The sequence below is a fragment of the Propithecus coquereli genome, unplaced genomic scaffold, assembly GCF_000956105.1.
Source record: "Propithecus coquereli isolate 6110/MARCELLA unplaced genomic scaffold, Pcoq_1.0 Scaffold578, whole genome shotgun sequence".
Classification (NCBI taxonomy): domain Eukaryota; kingdom Metazoa; phylum Chordata; class Mammalia; order Primates; family Indriidae; genus Propithecus; species Propithecus coquereli.
In genome coordinates this window covers 490,195-507,171 of record NW_012151707.1, presented here as the reverse complement: position 1 = coordinate 507,171, position 16,977 = coordinate 490,195, and the positions used below count along the sequence as shown (strand labels likewise).

Sequence of the window (16,977 nt, the reverse complement as noted above, 5' to 3'; positions counted from 1 at the left end):
GTTTGACCCAACAAGCTGACCCAGTTCTCCTGCCCTGTCCCTGCCCTTTCCTGGTCATCACAGGAATGTTCTCAGAGCATATGTGTCTCATAAGAACCTTCTGCCAAGTTCATGTTTTTGGTCTGCTCAGAGTTGAGATCAGAGGCAGCCTGGACTCGGAATTCGCTTTCAGAGCTCTTGGAAGGTGCTAAGCTCTGGTTATTTCTGAGTAACCCTGAAGGGCCCTCCACACTTGGGTGGGTTCCAATCCAGGTCACTCTCCTTCCTGCCCTGGCATTCCGGCAGAGGTTGGCACGAGGGAAGAGGGAATTCTGGGTAAATTGTTTGCTCACAATGGGAGGATCGCCCCCGCCCCACCTGATCCAGCCCTCCCTTCTGGCAAGGTCATCGTGAGCACACAGCCAGCTGCATTTCCCTCGTGGGAATGCTAAAGAGACAGAGTTAATAAAAATCTATCTTATTAACAGCCTGACCTACCAGCATTGATCACATTAGAAATGACGCGGCACACACAGTCCCCATTATGTGCACGGGGCAAGGCTCAGTGGAGCTCAAAAAGCCATTTAAATCCTCCCAGGAGTGACTCCTCCAAGGGCCTGAAACATCCCCCAAACTAATAACCCACGACAAAGCACCGCCAGGGAAAATTCCTTGCGGATTTGAGATTTTCACTCTGTTAATCTCCTAACTCCAAGAAGCAAACACTCCCTGCAGCAAATTAAATACTTTTATTACAGGGTCCCCTCCTCCCTTCTCTTCGGCAGGGGTAACCCTCCCGCTGGCCTGTGTGTCTGCGTGAGGGGTTGTCCCCTACACCCCACCATTTTCTTCTGTTACTCAAAGAGGCCCAGAACCCACTACAGGACTTGCTGATTTGTAGACTCTGGAAACTTCTGAGCCCTCTGGCTTCCCTGAGTGGGTCCCATGGCCTGTCAGCTGAGGGAACTGCTTCCCATTTTTTTGCGGGGGTGTCAGGCCCCAAACAGCGCTGACGCAAGCACGTCTGCTCTTGCAGTTCACCTGGAGGAGGACCCAACAAAACTGTGAGGGCCATGGTGGGCTTTTTGGCCAATGGTCAAGCCCTCCTGACTTCACTAGATGCTTGAAACCGAGTGGCGAAACAGGGTGGGGTTAGCTGAAGAGAAGAGGGGACTGGGGGTAGGGAGGGCCCTCAGCCACCCCTCCCTGGGATCTGCCTGGAATAGGGTTCAGCCATTTTAACTTCTAGTCACCATTTTCCTTTCACTGTTGTTTGAGGCAGGTTATCCTCAGACGCTGTTCTCAGAAAGCCTGCCTTACAGGGAAACCTACCACCTTGCAGATGGTAACTCACAGGCCCCTTCTAGAAACATCCTCTACCAGTTTCATTGCTGGGTCTGTAGTGCGCAGGGCTCTATGAATCCACACTCAGAGAGAATAGAAACAGGGTGCGTTTTGTCTCTGGGAGAATCAGGTCTCAGGGCCCTGAGGCCTTCTCAGCAAGGGCTCTACGGTGTGTGTGACAGGCCCTCATGGTGGGCCTGGTTCTGGGTGCAGACCCTGTCGGCAGCGGGTGGAGAAGGCACCCTCTCCCTCCTGGGCCCCTGAGAAGGCCCTGCCCAGCTTTCCTCCCCTCTATTCCCCCTCACTGGGCAGGAAGGGCCCTCACTCAGGGCAGACAGTGTCTTCAGGCCCTGGCCCCTCAGAGCTGTTACGGCACAATAGCCCAGGCTGGGCCTTGGTCATTTGAAATATACCCCCCACCCCTTGTCAGCCTTGGACAGATGTCCTGGGCTTTGCAGCTGTCCCCATTTATCTCCAACCCCCGTAGAATTGCCTGCAGACCTGTGTCTTCCCCTGGAAGTTGAAGTGGGGAGAGGTGGCTGAGAAAATGGGGAAGGCATGACAAAGTACCTAAGCCCTTGAGATGGGGAGTCAGAGAGGCCTGGGCTGGAATCCAGGCTCAGCTACCTGCTCCTCTCTACACAACAGGGGTAATAACAATCCCCGCCCCTCGGGGTCACTGTGCAGCCTGAAGGAGTTGGGCGCGTGAATCACTTAGCGCAGTAAGGGTTCAAAGACCCAGCTGACAGGAAGAGACTCAGCAGCATGCACTGGGCCCGGCTGGGGTTGGGGATTTGCTGGTCCACCCAGCAGCCTTTCTTCCAGATACCCCTGCAGGAAACATGGAGCAGAGAAACTTGGGGATGTCCCAACCTCCTCCTTCTGGGTCTGCACAGGGACCACCTGGGCGAGTAAGGGAGGTGGGAGAGGGAGAGCCCAGGCCGTGGTTGGGGGCGGCTGTCAGGCTCTCGGTGTTATGGTGGCCCGTCCTCAGAGCCAGTACTGGCACAGCTGGGGTTAGTCCCTGCATTCTTGATTGGGGCACCATGGTCCCTAAGGGGGCAAAAACTGGTTCTTGGAGGAGCGAAAACATTTTAGATACTACAATGGTTTGTGGCACCCTAAAGCTCAACCCAACCTGACAAATTTTATTCCTTAGTATTTAATTTCTCTCATTAGAAACAAATGAATGAAATGTTAATTTAATAAAGTTAGTTTAAATCAGATTCAATTTTTCTCCTGCGGGGAGAGGGGCATAATGCAAAAGAGGTTGAGAGATATTAGAGCAGTCTGTCTTCAGATCCTCTCAGTGTCCTTCCCGGGTCCCTCCTGCTGCCTCATCCCGTATCCTTCCTTCTCCTTGGGCTTTTGGAGACATTTGGCAGTGCTGACCAATCCAGTTCAGTTCAGAGACCACCCTGCCCTGGGCACACCTTGCCCTGACCCTCCCTTGGCTCCTGTGACTTTGCCATGCAGTTCCCCTCCAGTCTACGGCTCTCCAATTCCTTCTGCTGTCCCCACACTGGGAGCTCTCTTTGTCCCCGCTGCTTCCTCCATGGCCCCTACTCTGCAGCCCAGCCCCGAACTCTGCAAAGTCTCTCTTCTTCAGCAGCTCACTGGCTCCCTCCATTTGGATTCTTCCTGCTACTCAGACTCAGTGAGCCTAGCATACATCCTCCTTCCTCCAGGAAGACCTCCTGTTTACCCCAGCTTGGCATTTTCCCTTCTACAGCATTTAGCTGGTACCATTTGACATTAAAGAACACAATCGACCCTTGCACAACACAGGTTTGAACTGCGTGGATCTACTTATATATTTTTCAACCAAATGGGGGAATGCAGAACCCGTGTATATGGAGGGCTGACTCTTTGTATACACAGTTCCACAGGGCAGACTTTGGGATTTGAGTACATGCAGATTTTGATATCAGTGGGGGTCACTGGAACCAGTCTCCCGCATACGCCATGGTGGTGGGGAAAACGACTGTATATGTCCTTGTATTACTGTCTTATGGTCTCATGGATGACTGTTCTGTCTTCCCATTTCGATTTTAATTTCTTTGAGGATAAAGACAAAGTCATAAGGTTCTGTTTGCTCCTTAGTATCCAACACAGTTCTGGACACCAAGGAAGGCAAGGCGGTGCGTCTCTGTGGACCAGGAAGCTCTTTGGCAGAGCTCAAGGTACAAACTGGGCTTCCCATCAGGAGGGCTGCCCAGCCTGGGCCCGGGCAGACTGCAGTGAGAAGCCTCCCTGACCCCTCCTGGGGTGCCGCCTCCCCCCGTCCGGGGCTCTGCCTCACCTGGCTGACTCCTTCCACTCCATCTGGTCCCCGTCGTGCTGCAGAGTGTCCATCTCTGTGAAGAGGGTGGGGTTGGGAGCCTCATCTTCCTCCCCCAGGATGTCCTGGAGCTGCTCAGCAGCTGGAGACCCTGCAAAAGGAGGGCCCAGGGTCTGCCGGTGCCCTGCGGAAGGTGGGAGGGCCACCGCAAGGCCAACAGAAATGGAGCAGGAGCAAATGCAAGGGAAAAGTATTTCCTAACTCAGTAAAGCGAAGTCCAACTCCTGGGCGAAGCACTAGCAGTACTGCAGGATGGATGTGGGTGAGATACCCTTTGAGATAAAAGAGATGAACGGATTTGGTCTGCACTCAGGCTCCAGGGCCTTGTAGCTGGCAGTGAAGAAGGACGGGAGTGGCTAAGCCAGGGCAGCAGCAAGACCCAGGAGCAGAACAGAAAAGTGAAGTGAGAAACTCTCTAGCCCAACTTCAGCATAACCAGCCCAGAGGGGTCCTTTTTCCCTTTGGGACCCAAACCAGCCAACTCCTAACACTGGCCTTGGCCCGGTATGCCACATGTGTCCACCTTCTTCCTAGGCATGGTGGAAGCCTGTTTCCTGAGCTCCCAGCCTGCTTTCCAACTGCCCACTGGAAGTCACCTCCTGGGTGTCTTCCAGGCACCTCAAAACTCAGCATCCCAACCCTGAACACGTACCCTTCCCCAAACATGTTTCTCCTGTGTTCATTCACTCTTTCTTTCTTTCACTCAGTATTTAATGCATGCCTACTATGTGCCAAGCACTGTTCTAGGTATTGGAAAACAAAGCTGTGAGGAAGACCTATGTGTTGTTGCTCTCTTGAGCGTATGTTCTAGTGACAGAGACAGACAATATACAAGTAAACAAATCCATAAACCACCATTTCGGGTAATGATATGTGCTCTGAAATAAGCAAAAGGACCAGTAGATAGAGCATGATCACCAAAGGCTTCTCTGAGGAGGAGGCAGTCTCATCCTGAGATGAGAATGAGCTACTTCTGTGTGTCTGGAAGAAGAGTGCTGAGTGCTCCAGACACCCCGTGGGGGGAACATGCTGGTCAGTGTGTCTGGAGCATGGAGAGCAAGGGGCAGAGAAGGATGACATGATGTCAAAGTGGTAACCAATGCAGTGGCTGACGGTGGGCAGGGTGGACACCCTGGAGTCATCCTTACCTCCCCTGCGTATTGGAAGTTTTCAAAAGCACATTCCCTCCTCCCAGCCCCATTGCCCTGCCCTGGTCCAGTCTCTCATCCACCATCTCCTGGGCCTCATTAAGGCTTCCCCTTCCTCCAGCCTCTCTCTTTCCTCAGTTTATCATTCCCTTCTGTCCTCACTTATTGCTCCATGGACCCTCAGTGGTCGATAATTTCAACTGCTCTTTCTTTCATCACACCTTCCACTCTTTCCCGTGGACATCCCAGTGAAACCCAGGCAATGCCCAACAAGAATTCACTGGCCTCGTCCTCCCTGCAGTGTGTCCGAGGGAAGGCAGTGTGGGACAGTGGTGTGGTGGGATCAGAGTGCACAGTGGACTTCCAGTGCAGCCAGACACGGGTGTGCATCTCAGGGCGGCCACTTCTTCATGAGTGAACTCAGTCTGAGTGAACAGGGCTGTTGGGAGGAGCAAGTCAGGTAGGGAGAGTAAAACACCTGACCCAGAGCTTGGAATGCAATGGCGCTTAATCCCCCTCACCACCAAGCCCTGCACCCAGGCCAGGAGCCCTGCTGTGGAAGGCCACCCAGCTGTGCAAGTAGAGGGTTTCTCCCCTTAGCCTCAAGCACAGCAACATTCCACTCCTCCTTGGCCCTGCCCTTCCCCGTGTCCCTCAAAGCCATACCCAACCTTTGCTCCTCTCTTCAAGCTTCTTGAGCCATCTACCTCACTTCACCAAGAAAATAAAGGCCTCCTGGCATGAAATCCATCAAAGTCCTCTTGTCTAATGCTTCGGTGTCCTCACTCCTGTTGGCGCCCATCTTTGAACAAAAGGAGTCCCTTCTCCACCCGAGTCCCTGGTCCCATCCATGCCCCTCTGCCTCCTTCTGACTGTTATTTCACCAGGCAGCTTTTCTTCCCCTGGATACGCAACTTCCCTCTTCCACCCTCTCTCTCTCTGCCCATAAACAGCCCTTTCAGTCCCCAAATGCCCTCCCATGACCCTACTCATCTCCCAAGCTCTCCTCTCCCCTTCCTCCTTCCTTTGCCCACCTTCCTAACAGAGTGGTCTCTGCTCTGCTCCACTTCCTCCTTGCCCAATCACTTGCCGACCCCCTGAAACTCGTTCAGCCCCCACCACACGAAGGACATTAAGGCAGAGATTTCAAACTGGCAGCTCAAAGAGGAGTTTAATCCAGCCCTCACAGAGTATAAAAGTTTTTGAAATTATTGCTAAGATAAAGAATTGTGGTATTTCTTATAAAGATCCAGATCTCTAACTTTTTGTGAAAATTCTGATGCTCTGATCACTGGGCCCACATTCCTGCTTGGCAACAATCAACCAGAGCCAATGGGGTGCCTTCTTAGGTGGGCACATGATTTTTAGGTTGCCACAATCCCCACCACTTCCTACTATCACCCTGCTACTTTCATCTATTGCTACTGCACCCAAGTTCACGGCCCCTGCCTTCAGATCGCTCTTGTTATCTTAACGTCAAGCCAATAAGCTAATAAAATCAACTGAAACAACAGCACTGTGAAGCTATGGTGTGGCTTATCTCTTTGGGACATCAGTGGTGCTGGCTGCTCCCTCAGCACTGAAATGTTACTCTTGGCTCTCGCAACATGGTGCTTCCTTGATGTTTTTCCTGCCTCTTTGAAGATTCCCTCTCAATATCCCTCCCCAGCTCCTCTTGCCTGGCTAACACCTAAGTCCTGATCTTCCCTAGGGTTCCTCCTTGGTCGTCTTCTCTCCTCTCTTTCCACACTCTTCCTGAGCTAGCCTGTGTTCTTTGTGTCCTGTGATGAGGTCACCCTCGTGTCCAGGCAATACACCCACGAGTACTGGGCATTCCAACTGCCAGCGGGACTGCTCCATCTGGCAGTTCTGCAGCCTTCTCAAGTCAACCTCAACATAGTCAAAGCAGCAACCCTGCTCTCCCCTGTTTTGCACCCCTGTAGCACCCCTAGCTACCCAGCCAACCAGACAAGAAACGCGTGATTCACTCCTGAAATTCTTCTCTCACAATCTGTGTCCAGCTGGCCGCTGCATCCTTCGTTTGCTCTCTACACATTGTTTAGCTTCTCCCCTCTTCCCACCCGTCACTGCCACCTGGTTCAGGCTCCTCCTCTCCCGCTCCTCCCACTGCAACAGCCACTCACTGCCGCCCCATCCGTCCCCATTCCCCACGCAGCAGCAGAGTTTGCTTTTAAAACATTTCACACCTGTTCATGTGGTGGACTCCTGGGAGTCATGGTGCTCTTTGGACGGCACCATAAAATATTGTGAACATGGGTTACAAATAATTTTACTAGCAGGAAATACCATTAATTTATGTGTAGCTCAATGGACCTCATTTATTTAAATGGATTGTGTTTCTGAATTTTTCTATTACTTGTAACGTATATCCTTTTCATTGACTTATTGGTTGCTGACGCTTGCAGACACCAAATGTTTAAGGAAATTTTATAGAAGAAAAATCAACAATTGAAAAAAAAATCTTATTTTTTCTTTAAATTGAAAAGACTACGACTGCTTGATTCTGAGGGGCCACACCAATCCTCTGTGGGATCAGAGCTCAATAGCTACTTTTTTAAAATGCAGCTTGCTAGCCTGGGCAACAGAGCGAGATCCTTATCTCTACAAAATATTTTAAAAATTATCCAGGTATGGTGGTGTGTGCTTGTAGTCCTAGCTATTCACTCAGGAGTCTGAGGCAGGAGGATCGCTTGAGCCCAGAAATTAGAGGCTGCAGTGAGCTGTGATCTGGCCACTGCACTCCAGCCTGGGTGACAGTGAGACCGTGTCTCTAAAAATAAATAAAATAAAACGCAAATTTGATCTTGTTACTCTCCAGGTGAAAAACTTTCGATGGCTCTCTATTGCCTGAAGCCTAGGTCAGTGACATGGCTCAAAACATCCCTTGTGACCTGGCCCTAACCCAGCATTCTGGGTTCTGGCATGTCCCTCACCAGCCACCCACCCCGCCAGGCAGACCACATGCGGTTCTCTGATGAGGAGGGCATGCCACTCCTTGGGCCCTGTGCCTACCATTCCATAGGTCTGAATCCCCTTCCCCTCCAAGGCCAGGTAAGAAGGCAAATAAATGGAATAACCGTGGAGAGAGGAGACAGGGCAGAGGGCAGGGGCCTGAGCCAGCCCTGCGGGGCATTACCTGCTCCCTGGAATAGCTGAGCGCTGGGGTCCCCGGCTGCTGGCGCTGCCTCTGGCCCCAGCCTGCTTCTGCTGCTGCCGTCCTGGCCGCTGCTGCCACAAGTCCTCTTCCAACACAACAAACTCACTTTTGTTTCCAGTTAAGCACCAGGGGAGGTGCGGGGAGAGGAGAAGGGGTGGGGGAGAGAGAGAGGAGAGAAGGAATGTGTGACAGACTGGGGCAGAGGAGAGGGAAGGCTGCGTGTAGAGGAATAGAGATGTGGTGTGAGAGAGATGGTGTAAAACTGTGCGAGCGAGAGAGCAAAACCATAGTGAGAGTGAGTTAAAGCTACTGTGAGTGTGAGAGACAGGGGGTGAGAGAGAGGAGAGAGGGAAGTCAGGTGCCCTGGAGAGAGAAGGGCGGTGGCCCAAGCAGGCAGCAGGGTCTCCATAGCAGCAGGGATGGTGGCAACTGAGGACCTGTGAGAGGACTGGCTAACCTGCCCCTTTACCCACTCCTGCCTGGGGTCCCTTTATGAAGGCAGAGGTAGGATTTGCCTTGAGACTCCCTGGGGTCTCCTTTGAGCCTTGGCAGCAGGTGGGCTGGCTGGAAAGTGGCCTGGCAGGGTCATGTCCTTTTGGCTACACAGTGGGGGCTCCCCACTCTCTGGGGTGGAGGTGGGGTTGTTGGAGGGGGGTGTTGGCTGTGGGGTCTCACATTTCACAGCAAGCAATGCCTGATCAGTAATGTGCCATGTAGCTCGTTTCTTTCTTTCCTCGACTTTACACCCAAACTCCCGATCCTCTTCCTGCTCATTCACCTCTAAGAAAAGTGCCAAGTGTCAGCACTCAGAGGGTGTTTTCTGAGAGCCCACGGACAGTGGGACCCGGTCACCTCAGGGTGTGTGGTGAACCCACTGGGGAATTATTTTGCTCTTCTGAGAAACTCCTAATCTCCTGGGTTTGGTTCAGCAAGTGCTTACCGAGTACTTAGAATGTGCCAAGGTTGATTAGAGGTCACTGAGCGGCAGCTGCTCCAAGGAGCTACAAGCTCTGAATGCACGATGTCTTAGAGCTGGGAGGGAGCTTAGTGATGGTCAAGTCCAAGCCCCTCACTTCACAGTTGAGAAAACCAAGACCTGTGTTACCCATAGAAGGTCCCCAGGTTAGCAGAGCCCCGGGAGGACCGGCAGATCCTGACATCCTCCCCCTGTTGCCCTATCGGGTGGCTCCACGGGCCACACTTTCCTACCAGAGGCTCGAGGATCAAGGATGCCCATTTTCAAGCTGAGAAAACAGAAGCAGAGTGCCAGGGGCTCCAAGGAAACACCACCGTGTTTCCTTGCAGGGGCCGTTCCTGGAGTCCTCACTTCGGTGGGCTCCTCAGCAGGGCAGGGCAGGGCAGTGAGTGGCTGGCCCTGGAGGGGGGTCGCAGGCCCTGCAGCTCATACTCACTGTGGCTGAGGTCGACCCAGCTCTTCCTGAGCAGCCACAGCAGGCCAGACCTGTGGGTGGCCTCAACTCCCAAAGAGAGATTGCCAAGGACGCCAAGTAGACTCTGCTTATTCATGAGGTGCTTTAGCAGTGCAGACCTGGGCTCAACTCCTGACGCTGCTGACGACCACAGTAGGATGTTGGCAAGGCTTCAGGCTCTCTGACCCGTGGTTTCCTCATCTACGAGGTGGGAGTGATCACACCTACCTACCTCACTGGATTGTGGCTGACACAGTGCTTGGTGTATACCAGTCGCTCTGTACATGATATTGCTATTACTGTTGTTGCCAGCAGGTGTGACACTTCCTCCCGTACTACTGGTCACCCAGTCACCAGCCTGTCCCCTCCAAACAGTCCAAGAGCTCAATCTTTCTCAGCTTCCAAACCTGTGCTCCTCCCAGGCCCCTCCCCTCTCTCTGCCCCACCCTCCTGCCCACAGAAGGGACAGTTCACCACACGCTGGGCTGTTGGATCAGGGTTTCTCTGGGGCTTGTCAGAAGTTAATCCACAAGAGTAGAAATGCCTCAGATGACAGCCCCTCTGTTCAAGAGCTAACAGCAAGTCACACAGTAGGAATGGAGTCGACTGCAGCTGCAGGGAGAGACCAGCCTCAGGAGGCACAGCAAAGGGAGCACCGGACTGTGCTCTTGCTGGGTGGGGACTGACTGGTTGTTGGGTGAGCGAAGCACAAAATGATCTAGTGGACTGCAAACTGGAAGCAGTGTGGACCGCAACTCCTGGTGAAGACCCGGGAGGCATTTATGCGCTGGGGACGGCAACATCAGGACTGGGTCCTGTGGTCATCAGCTCCGGGCAAGTCCTTTGAGAGATTCCCTCTCTTGTAGGCTCCCCAGTGAATTGCTGGACAGTCAGCTTTGCGAGGTCAGTCGGGCTGATGTGGAGCTCACACAGCAGGACACCCAATACATACTAGCTAGGCATCGGACTGGTTAGCACTCAGCCGGGACTAGCCTCAGCAGGAAAGGGGCCAAGAACAAGGAAATGGGGCTGGGGCTGGAGCAAAGGGAGCCTCTGAGTATTGGGGAGTGGGAGACAGAACCTGGGGATGCCTAAGTCATTCTTGCCGATTGTGTGAAGTGGGTCTTTGAGAGGGGACCCCAAGCCCTAGTTTTACGGGCAATGAAGTTCATGGGCTGTACACAAACTCAAATGTGCTCTCCGAGAGAGGAAAAGGAGAGGATCTGTCACTTGTTGTGTTTATGGGAACCCCTCCTGTGGTAGGTGGCTTTGGAATGTCTGCCCAAACCATGTTCCCCATGCCCACAAGGACAACCCCCTGGCAACCATGTTTGTGTAACATGACCCAGGCCCCTGGGCCTTTCGTGATGGTTTCTGGAAGAGAGAACAGGTAAACTGGAAGCGGCAGCAGAGGGAGGCAGACAGGGCTGGGCTGCAGGGAGAGAGCAAGCAGACCAGAGGGAGGCAGCCAGGGAGGCCGAGCAGACCCAGGGAGCGGACTGGGAGGGCACTGCGCCCTCCACTTGAGCCTGGCTCTTCATTCTGCTTTGGGACTGTGAGAAACTCCTTTGCTCTTGTAATATAAACAGTCTGTCTCTCCACCCCCTCTTTCTCCCTCTCCCTCTCCTTGCCCAAGGCAGTTCAAGTAGGTTTCTGATACTGTGATAAAATTACCTTCTTGATCTTGGGTTGTCTTTGTATGAAATTCTAGGGCGCGGAGATTTTCTTCCATGTACCGTCTTGAAAACCATAAGTACAAGGGTTATATAGAAGAATGTGAGTCACTGGAATAATAGACTAAGAAGGAACAGGGAGGCAGTGGAAGGAACAAGAAGGCGGTGGCTCACACCTGTAATCCTAGCATTCTGGGAGGCTGAGGCAGAAGGATCATTGAGGTCAGGAGTTCGAGACCAGCCTGAGCAAGAGTGAGACCCTATCTCTACTAAAAACAGAAAAAATTAGCCTGGCGTGGTGGTGTGTGCCTGTAGGCCCAGCTACTCGGGAGGCTGAGGCAGGAGGATCACTAGAGCCCAGGAGTTTTAGGTTGCAGTGAGCTATGATGACTCCACTACACTCTACTGAGGGTGAGGGAGTGAGACTCTGTCTAAAAAAAAAAAAAAGATGAAATTGAATCCCCCTCCTTACTCCCCCACTTCATAAAAAAAAAGAAAGAAAGAAAGAACAGGAATCAGTGAAAGACAAGGGAGTGAAGCAAAGGCAGGGCAGGCCTAGGGAAAGAAAGGAAGGTCAGCAAAAGGCATTTGGCCCTAGCCCTGGAGAAGGGAAGGAGCTCAGCTGGACCTGAGGGGCTGGCAGAGCCCAGCAAGAGCATGGCTGGCCCCCAAAAGAGCTCTGGCCCCCAAAAGTGGATGGAGCCAAGGCTGGAGAAGATCTTGGTGTGTTGGGGGGTGGGGGAAGATCCCTCCAAGGCTAGTTGAGAAATTCAAATAAGAGACCCTCAGCCTTTCCCCTCTGGGTGCCCCATGCCACTCTCCTCCTCTGGGCCTGGGAAGGGCAAGAACCTCAGTGTGAAATCAGAATGGCCAGAGCATTTGTAAGAGACCCTGCAGAGAAAAAAGGACCCATCTCATTAGAGCCGGGGTGGGGGTGGGGGTGGGAGCAGATTTGGACATTTCTGGAGAGCCAAGATGGTAAAAGGCAATTAATTGTACTGCACCCACTATTCATGATTTAAGATGTATGAAATGTCTCCCAGTCTTCAATTCATATGTTGTCTTTGTTGTTTTGTTTTAGTAAATATAAATGCAGCAAAGTGACAACATTGTCATTTAAAAGCAAAACAGACAGCTGCTGCTTCTCCCTTCTCAGCCAAGAGGGGCACAGAAGCCTAATTATGTCAATGGGAAACTGAATTTCTCTCTTTTTTTTTTTTTTTTGAGACAGAGTCTCACTCTGTTGCCCTGGCTACAGTGCCGTGGCATCAGCCTAGCTCACAGCAACCTCAAACTCCTGGACTCAAGCAATCCTCCTGCCTCAGCTTCCCAAGTATCTGGAACTACAGGCGTGTGCCACCACACCCAGCTATTTTTTTCTATTTTTAGTAGAGATGGGGTCTTGTTTTTGCTCAGGCTGGTCTGGAACTCCTGACCTCAAGCCATCCTGGATCCTCCCACCTCAGCTTATAGGCATGAGCCACCACCATGTGCAACGCACCACCCCCCCCAAGCTGAATCTTGATCCTGCTTCCTTCCTCTTACAGAGGCCTGTGGGGAGGGAGATGGAAGAGAAGGAAATTTCTAGGCCTCTTTCAGTTCTACTATACTGCAAAAGGGCTAGACTTAGAGATCATCCTTGTGTTTAGTTCGACAATTATGTGTCTTTAGTTGTGTGAAAACAGGCCCTGCCAAGGCGAGTGGTGGGGATAGAGGAAAACTGATGTGCCAGATGAAGTGGGGGAGGGAGTGTGTGTGCTGGGGACAGCTGAGGACAGCGGGTGCAGAAGCTGAGAAGCGGGGAGATGGAAGGAGACTGGGGAGGGCAGTGAGGGCGGGTGGGGGCAGGAGTCTGGGACCGCAGAGGAAGGTGGCCAGAAAATTTACAAGAACAGGGGTATCTAATATCTCACTTAAAAAATTATGTATCTCTGCAATGTAACCCCCTCATGGTTCTGAACCTTCAACAAAGCCTGCTATTCACATATGTGCCTTAAATGACTAATGTTGAGGAAACCAGAACTCACGCCTGAGCTGGCCCAGAGGTGAAAGCCGAGGACAGATACGGAAGGAGAAACAGCGAGACCAAGAGCATTGGTCTGCAGCGGCTTGGAGCCAGAGCAACATGGAGACCAGAAGCCTCTGGAAATCCACAGACATTTAGGCAAAGGCATGGACCTTCCCCAGAACACGGGGGAAGAGGCTGGAGTCCATTTTAGCTAACTGTCAAGGAATAAGGTTATAAAAACTTTATATGAAGACTTGCATTGGTTCACTTGCAAATTCAGGCTCTCAACCCAAGTCCTACACGCACACATTTACTCTGGAAAAGCCACAGGCCCTGGGTGACTTGTTGCCAATGAGGGGGGTTGTACAGAGCTCTGTAGGGTTGGAGGTGGCTCTGGTGGCCTTTGGGATGAGGTGTATCGGGGGCTCCTACTGGGGCACTAAGACACAGTCACTCGCTGCCTCTGACAGCCCTTTGAGGGTGTATATTTTGCAAATATATAATAGAAACTAATTAACTACCATTATTAGGCAGGTTTGGGTGAAATCATGCCCCCAGAAGCATCAGTAAAGTCTAGAAAGGATAAAACGTCATAATTGTGTTCTAAGTATTCCAGTCCTTTTTACTTCTCTTAAGACTGATAATTTTCTTTCCACAGGAAGGAGCAAAAGACTGATTTTTAATTAGACCAGAACTGATTTCTGCAGCAGCAGAGGAAGGCCTCAGGGGCTTTGTTGTCCTGGGAGAGAGCTTCCTGGAGTCTGCGAGCTCTGATGCAGGAGGACTGGACAATTCTGAACCATTCCTTTAAGCTCGAGCTGGGAGAGAGGGTGGAGGTAAGATAATAAGGACTTCGGTTTACTGAGAACGATGTCTCAGGCCAAACAGCCTGTTCATTATTGGTTCTAAGGGCAACAGCCTGTGGGCCCCTAGGAATTTGGAAATGAGGGAAGTAAGTGTGAGAATTAAACCATGAAATCAACACAGGAGTGGATGCGAATGCAGGTCTCAAAGTCCCCAGAAGAAGACGGAGGGCTCCAATCTGACGGAAACATCTTGCATTAGTGTGGTACATTTGTTACAATTAATGAACCAATACTGATTACATTGTTATTAACTATTGTCTCTGGGTTCACTCTTCCTGTGTCAGTGAGCAATGGAGCAGAGCAGAGAGGCTCTGGGGGCAAAGCTGAGCCACCTGGGGCGTTACCCACATTCTCCAGAGCACGCCCCCTCCCAGGCGCCTGGATCCGCCAGTAGGAAGGCTCCCAGAACCCGCCCCTCAGGGAACTCACGAGTCCTGCTGATGAGATCCATGCTGCTGTCCTGGCTGCTTGCCTGGCTCCCTGGGCCAGTCAGCTCCTGCTGTGGCTTGTCTGGCCGCAGGCCCCAGCGGACGTTTTGCAGGCCTGAAAGACGTCCCTTCTGGTCACTTTTTCTTTGGGAGTAACTGGGGACTGGAAACCCAATGTGGATAGAAGGGCAGTCTGTGGGCACAGCATAAAAGAGGGGGGAGGCAGAGTTACTGAAAATTGACATATTTCCCATAGTATCCACTAGTTACGGAAATGGGACCCAAGAAACAAAATGGAAGACATGGGGTGCTGGGGTGGGGCCACTGCCCAAGGCATGGGGTTGACAGAATTCCGTTTCTGAACCAACTCAACAGTTGCTGGAAGGGATACCGTCGAGGCTGTAATTAGAATTCCATTAGAATGAGTAGAATTTTCATCTTCCCGGTCTTGCTTGTCCAGAGCAGTGATTACTAAATATGGCTTATGACACATGGCCCAGGAGACAGTCCCTTGGTGGGTCACAGATACAGTTCAAAATACCAAGTCCGGTCTGTTGGTATGGGAAAGGCATATGCATTTCCATCGAGTGCCATTTTTACCAACAATAGCACTCACCAGAAAACTATTTATCAGAAAAATGAGTTATTAGGAGTTTCTTAAAGCTCAATTTATAAAATAAAATTTTCAAGAACTAAAGTTACCAAGATGGCCGGGCGCGGTGGCTCACGCCTGTGATCCTAGCACTCTGGGAGGCCGAGGCGGGCGCATTGTTTGAGCTCAAGAGTTCGAGACCAGCCTGAGCAAGAGCGAGACCCCGTCTCTACTGAAAATAGAAAGAAATTGGCCGAACAACTAAAAATAGAAAAAATTAGCTGGGCATGATGTCGCGTGCCTGTAGTCCCAGCTACCTGGGAGGCTGAGGCAGGAGGATCCCTTGAGCCCAGGAGTTGGAGGTTGCTGTGAGCTAGGCTGATGCCACGGCACTCTAGCCCGGGCAACAGAGTGAGACTCTGTCTTGGGGAAAAAAAAAAAGTTACCAAGAACCCTAATTCAGAATTTCACTGAAAAGCCTGGTATGTAATCCTGGCTAACACACGAAGTCCCACTTGGTCTGTGCCCACAGAGGCAGCTGGAATGTCTTCAGCTCTCAGGAAGGACATTGTTACCAGTTTAACGTGTGTCGCCTACAGTAGATCAACAATTTTTTACATAATTGATATATTTCTTAGTACAGTTTTAGATTTACACAATAATTGAGCATATAGTCCATAGAGTCCGATGTACCTATCCCCACTCCACTCCCACAGTCTCCCCCGTTATTAACATCTTGATTAGCGGTACATTTGTTACAGGGATGAACCAATATTGATACATTATTATTAATTATAGTCTATAGTTTACATTAAGGTTCACTCTTCCTGCTCTATAGCTACTTCCATGGGTTTTGACAAATACATATGCACATGCATCAACAATCACCGTATCATATAGAACAGTTTCACTACCCTAAATAGCCTCCGCGTTTCATCTATTTATTCATCCCTCTCCTTCCTCCTTTTTACTTACTAGATCCATAATTTTGCCTTTTCCAAAATATCATAGAATTGAAATCATGAAGTATGAAGGCTTTTTCATACTGGCTCTTTCAATTAGCAATATGTATTTAAGTTTCTGCCATGTGTTTTCATGACTTAATAGTTCATTTCTTTTCATCTCTGAAGAAATTCCATTATGTGGGTGTACCATAGTTTGTTTATCCACTCTCCTGTCTTGGAGGCTTCTGGTTTTTGGTGACTATGAATAAAGGAGCTATAAACATTCATATGCAGGCTTCTATGTGGACATGATTTTCAACTCAATTGGGTAAATACCTAGGAACACCATTGCTGGTTCGGTTAGCAAGACTATGTTTAGCTTTGTAAGAAACTGCCAAACTGTCTTCCAAAATGGTTATACTGTTTACATTCTCACCAGCAATGGAAGAATATTCCTGTTGCTCTGCATCCTCATCAGCATTTGGTTTTGTCAGGTTTTTTTTTATTATTATTTTAGCTGTTCTAGTCAGTGTGTTGTGGATCTCATCATTGTTTTAATTTTCAATTCCCTAATGACAAATGATATTGAACACCTTTTCATACGCTTATTTGCCACCTGTAGATCTTCTATGATGAGGTGTCTGTTCAGATCTTTTGCCCTTTTTTTTTTTTTGAGACAGGGTCTCGCTCTGTCACCTGGGCTAGAGTGCAGTGGCGTGATCATAGCTCACTGCAATCTCAAACATCTGGGCTCAAGTGATCCTTCTGCCTCAGCCTCCCAAGTAGCTGGGATTACAGGCATGCACTACCACACCCAGCTAATTTTTCTAATTTTTTATAGAGACAGGGCCTCACTCTTGGCTTAGTCTGGTCTTTAACTCCTGACCTCAAGCATTCCTCCCGCTTCTGCCTTCCAAAGTGCTAGGATTACAAGAATGAGCCACCACACCTGGCCCTTTTGCCCATTTTTAAATTGAGTTGTTTGTTTCCTTATTGTTGTTTTAAGAATTCTTTGTATATTTTGTGACACAAGTCCTTTAACAGAT

At 50.6% G+C, this 16,977-nt stretch overlaps 1 protein-coding gene across 2 annotated transcripts in view; it reads right to left on the bottom strand.

The window, feature by feature from the left end:
- SLC4A5 (solute carrier family 4 (sodium bicarbonate cotransporter), member 5) overlaps window positions 1-16,977 on the bottom strand; it is a 90,866-nt gene that overhangs the window by 49,175 nt on the left and 24,714 nt on the right. The window contains exons 2-3 of one of the 2 annotated variants that reach the window (XM_012658203.1): window positions 14,397-14,588; window positions 3,626-3,755 (exon numbers count right to left, since the gene is read on the bottom strand). In XM_012658203.1, the coding sequence (XP_012513657.1) occupies window positions 3,626-3,755; window positions 14,397-14,588 (322 nt within the window). The remainder of the gene's footprint in view (window positions 1-3,625; window positions 3,756-14,396; window positions 14,589-16,977) is intronic. The other variant, XM_012658204.1, reaches the window with a different exon arrangement.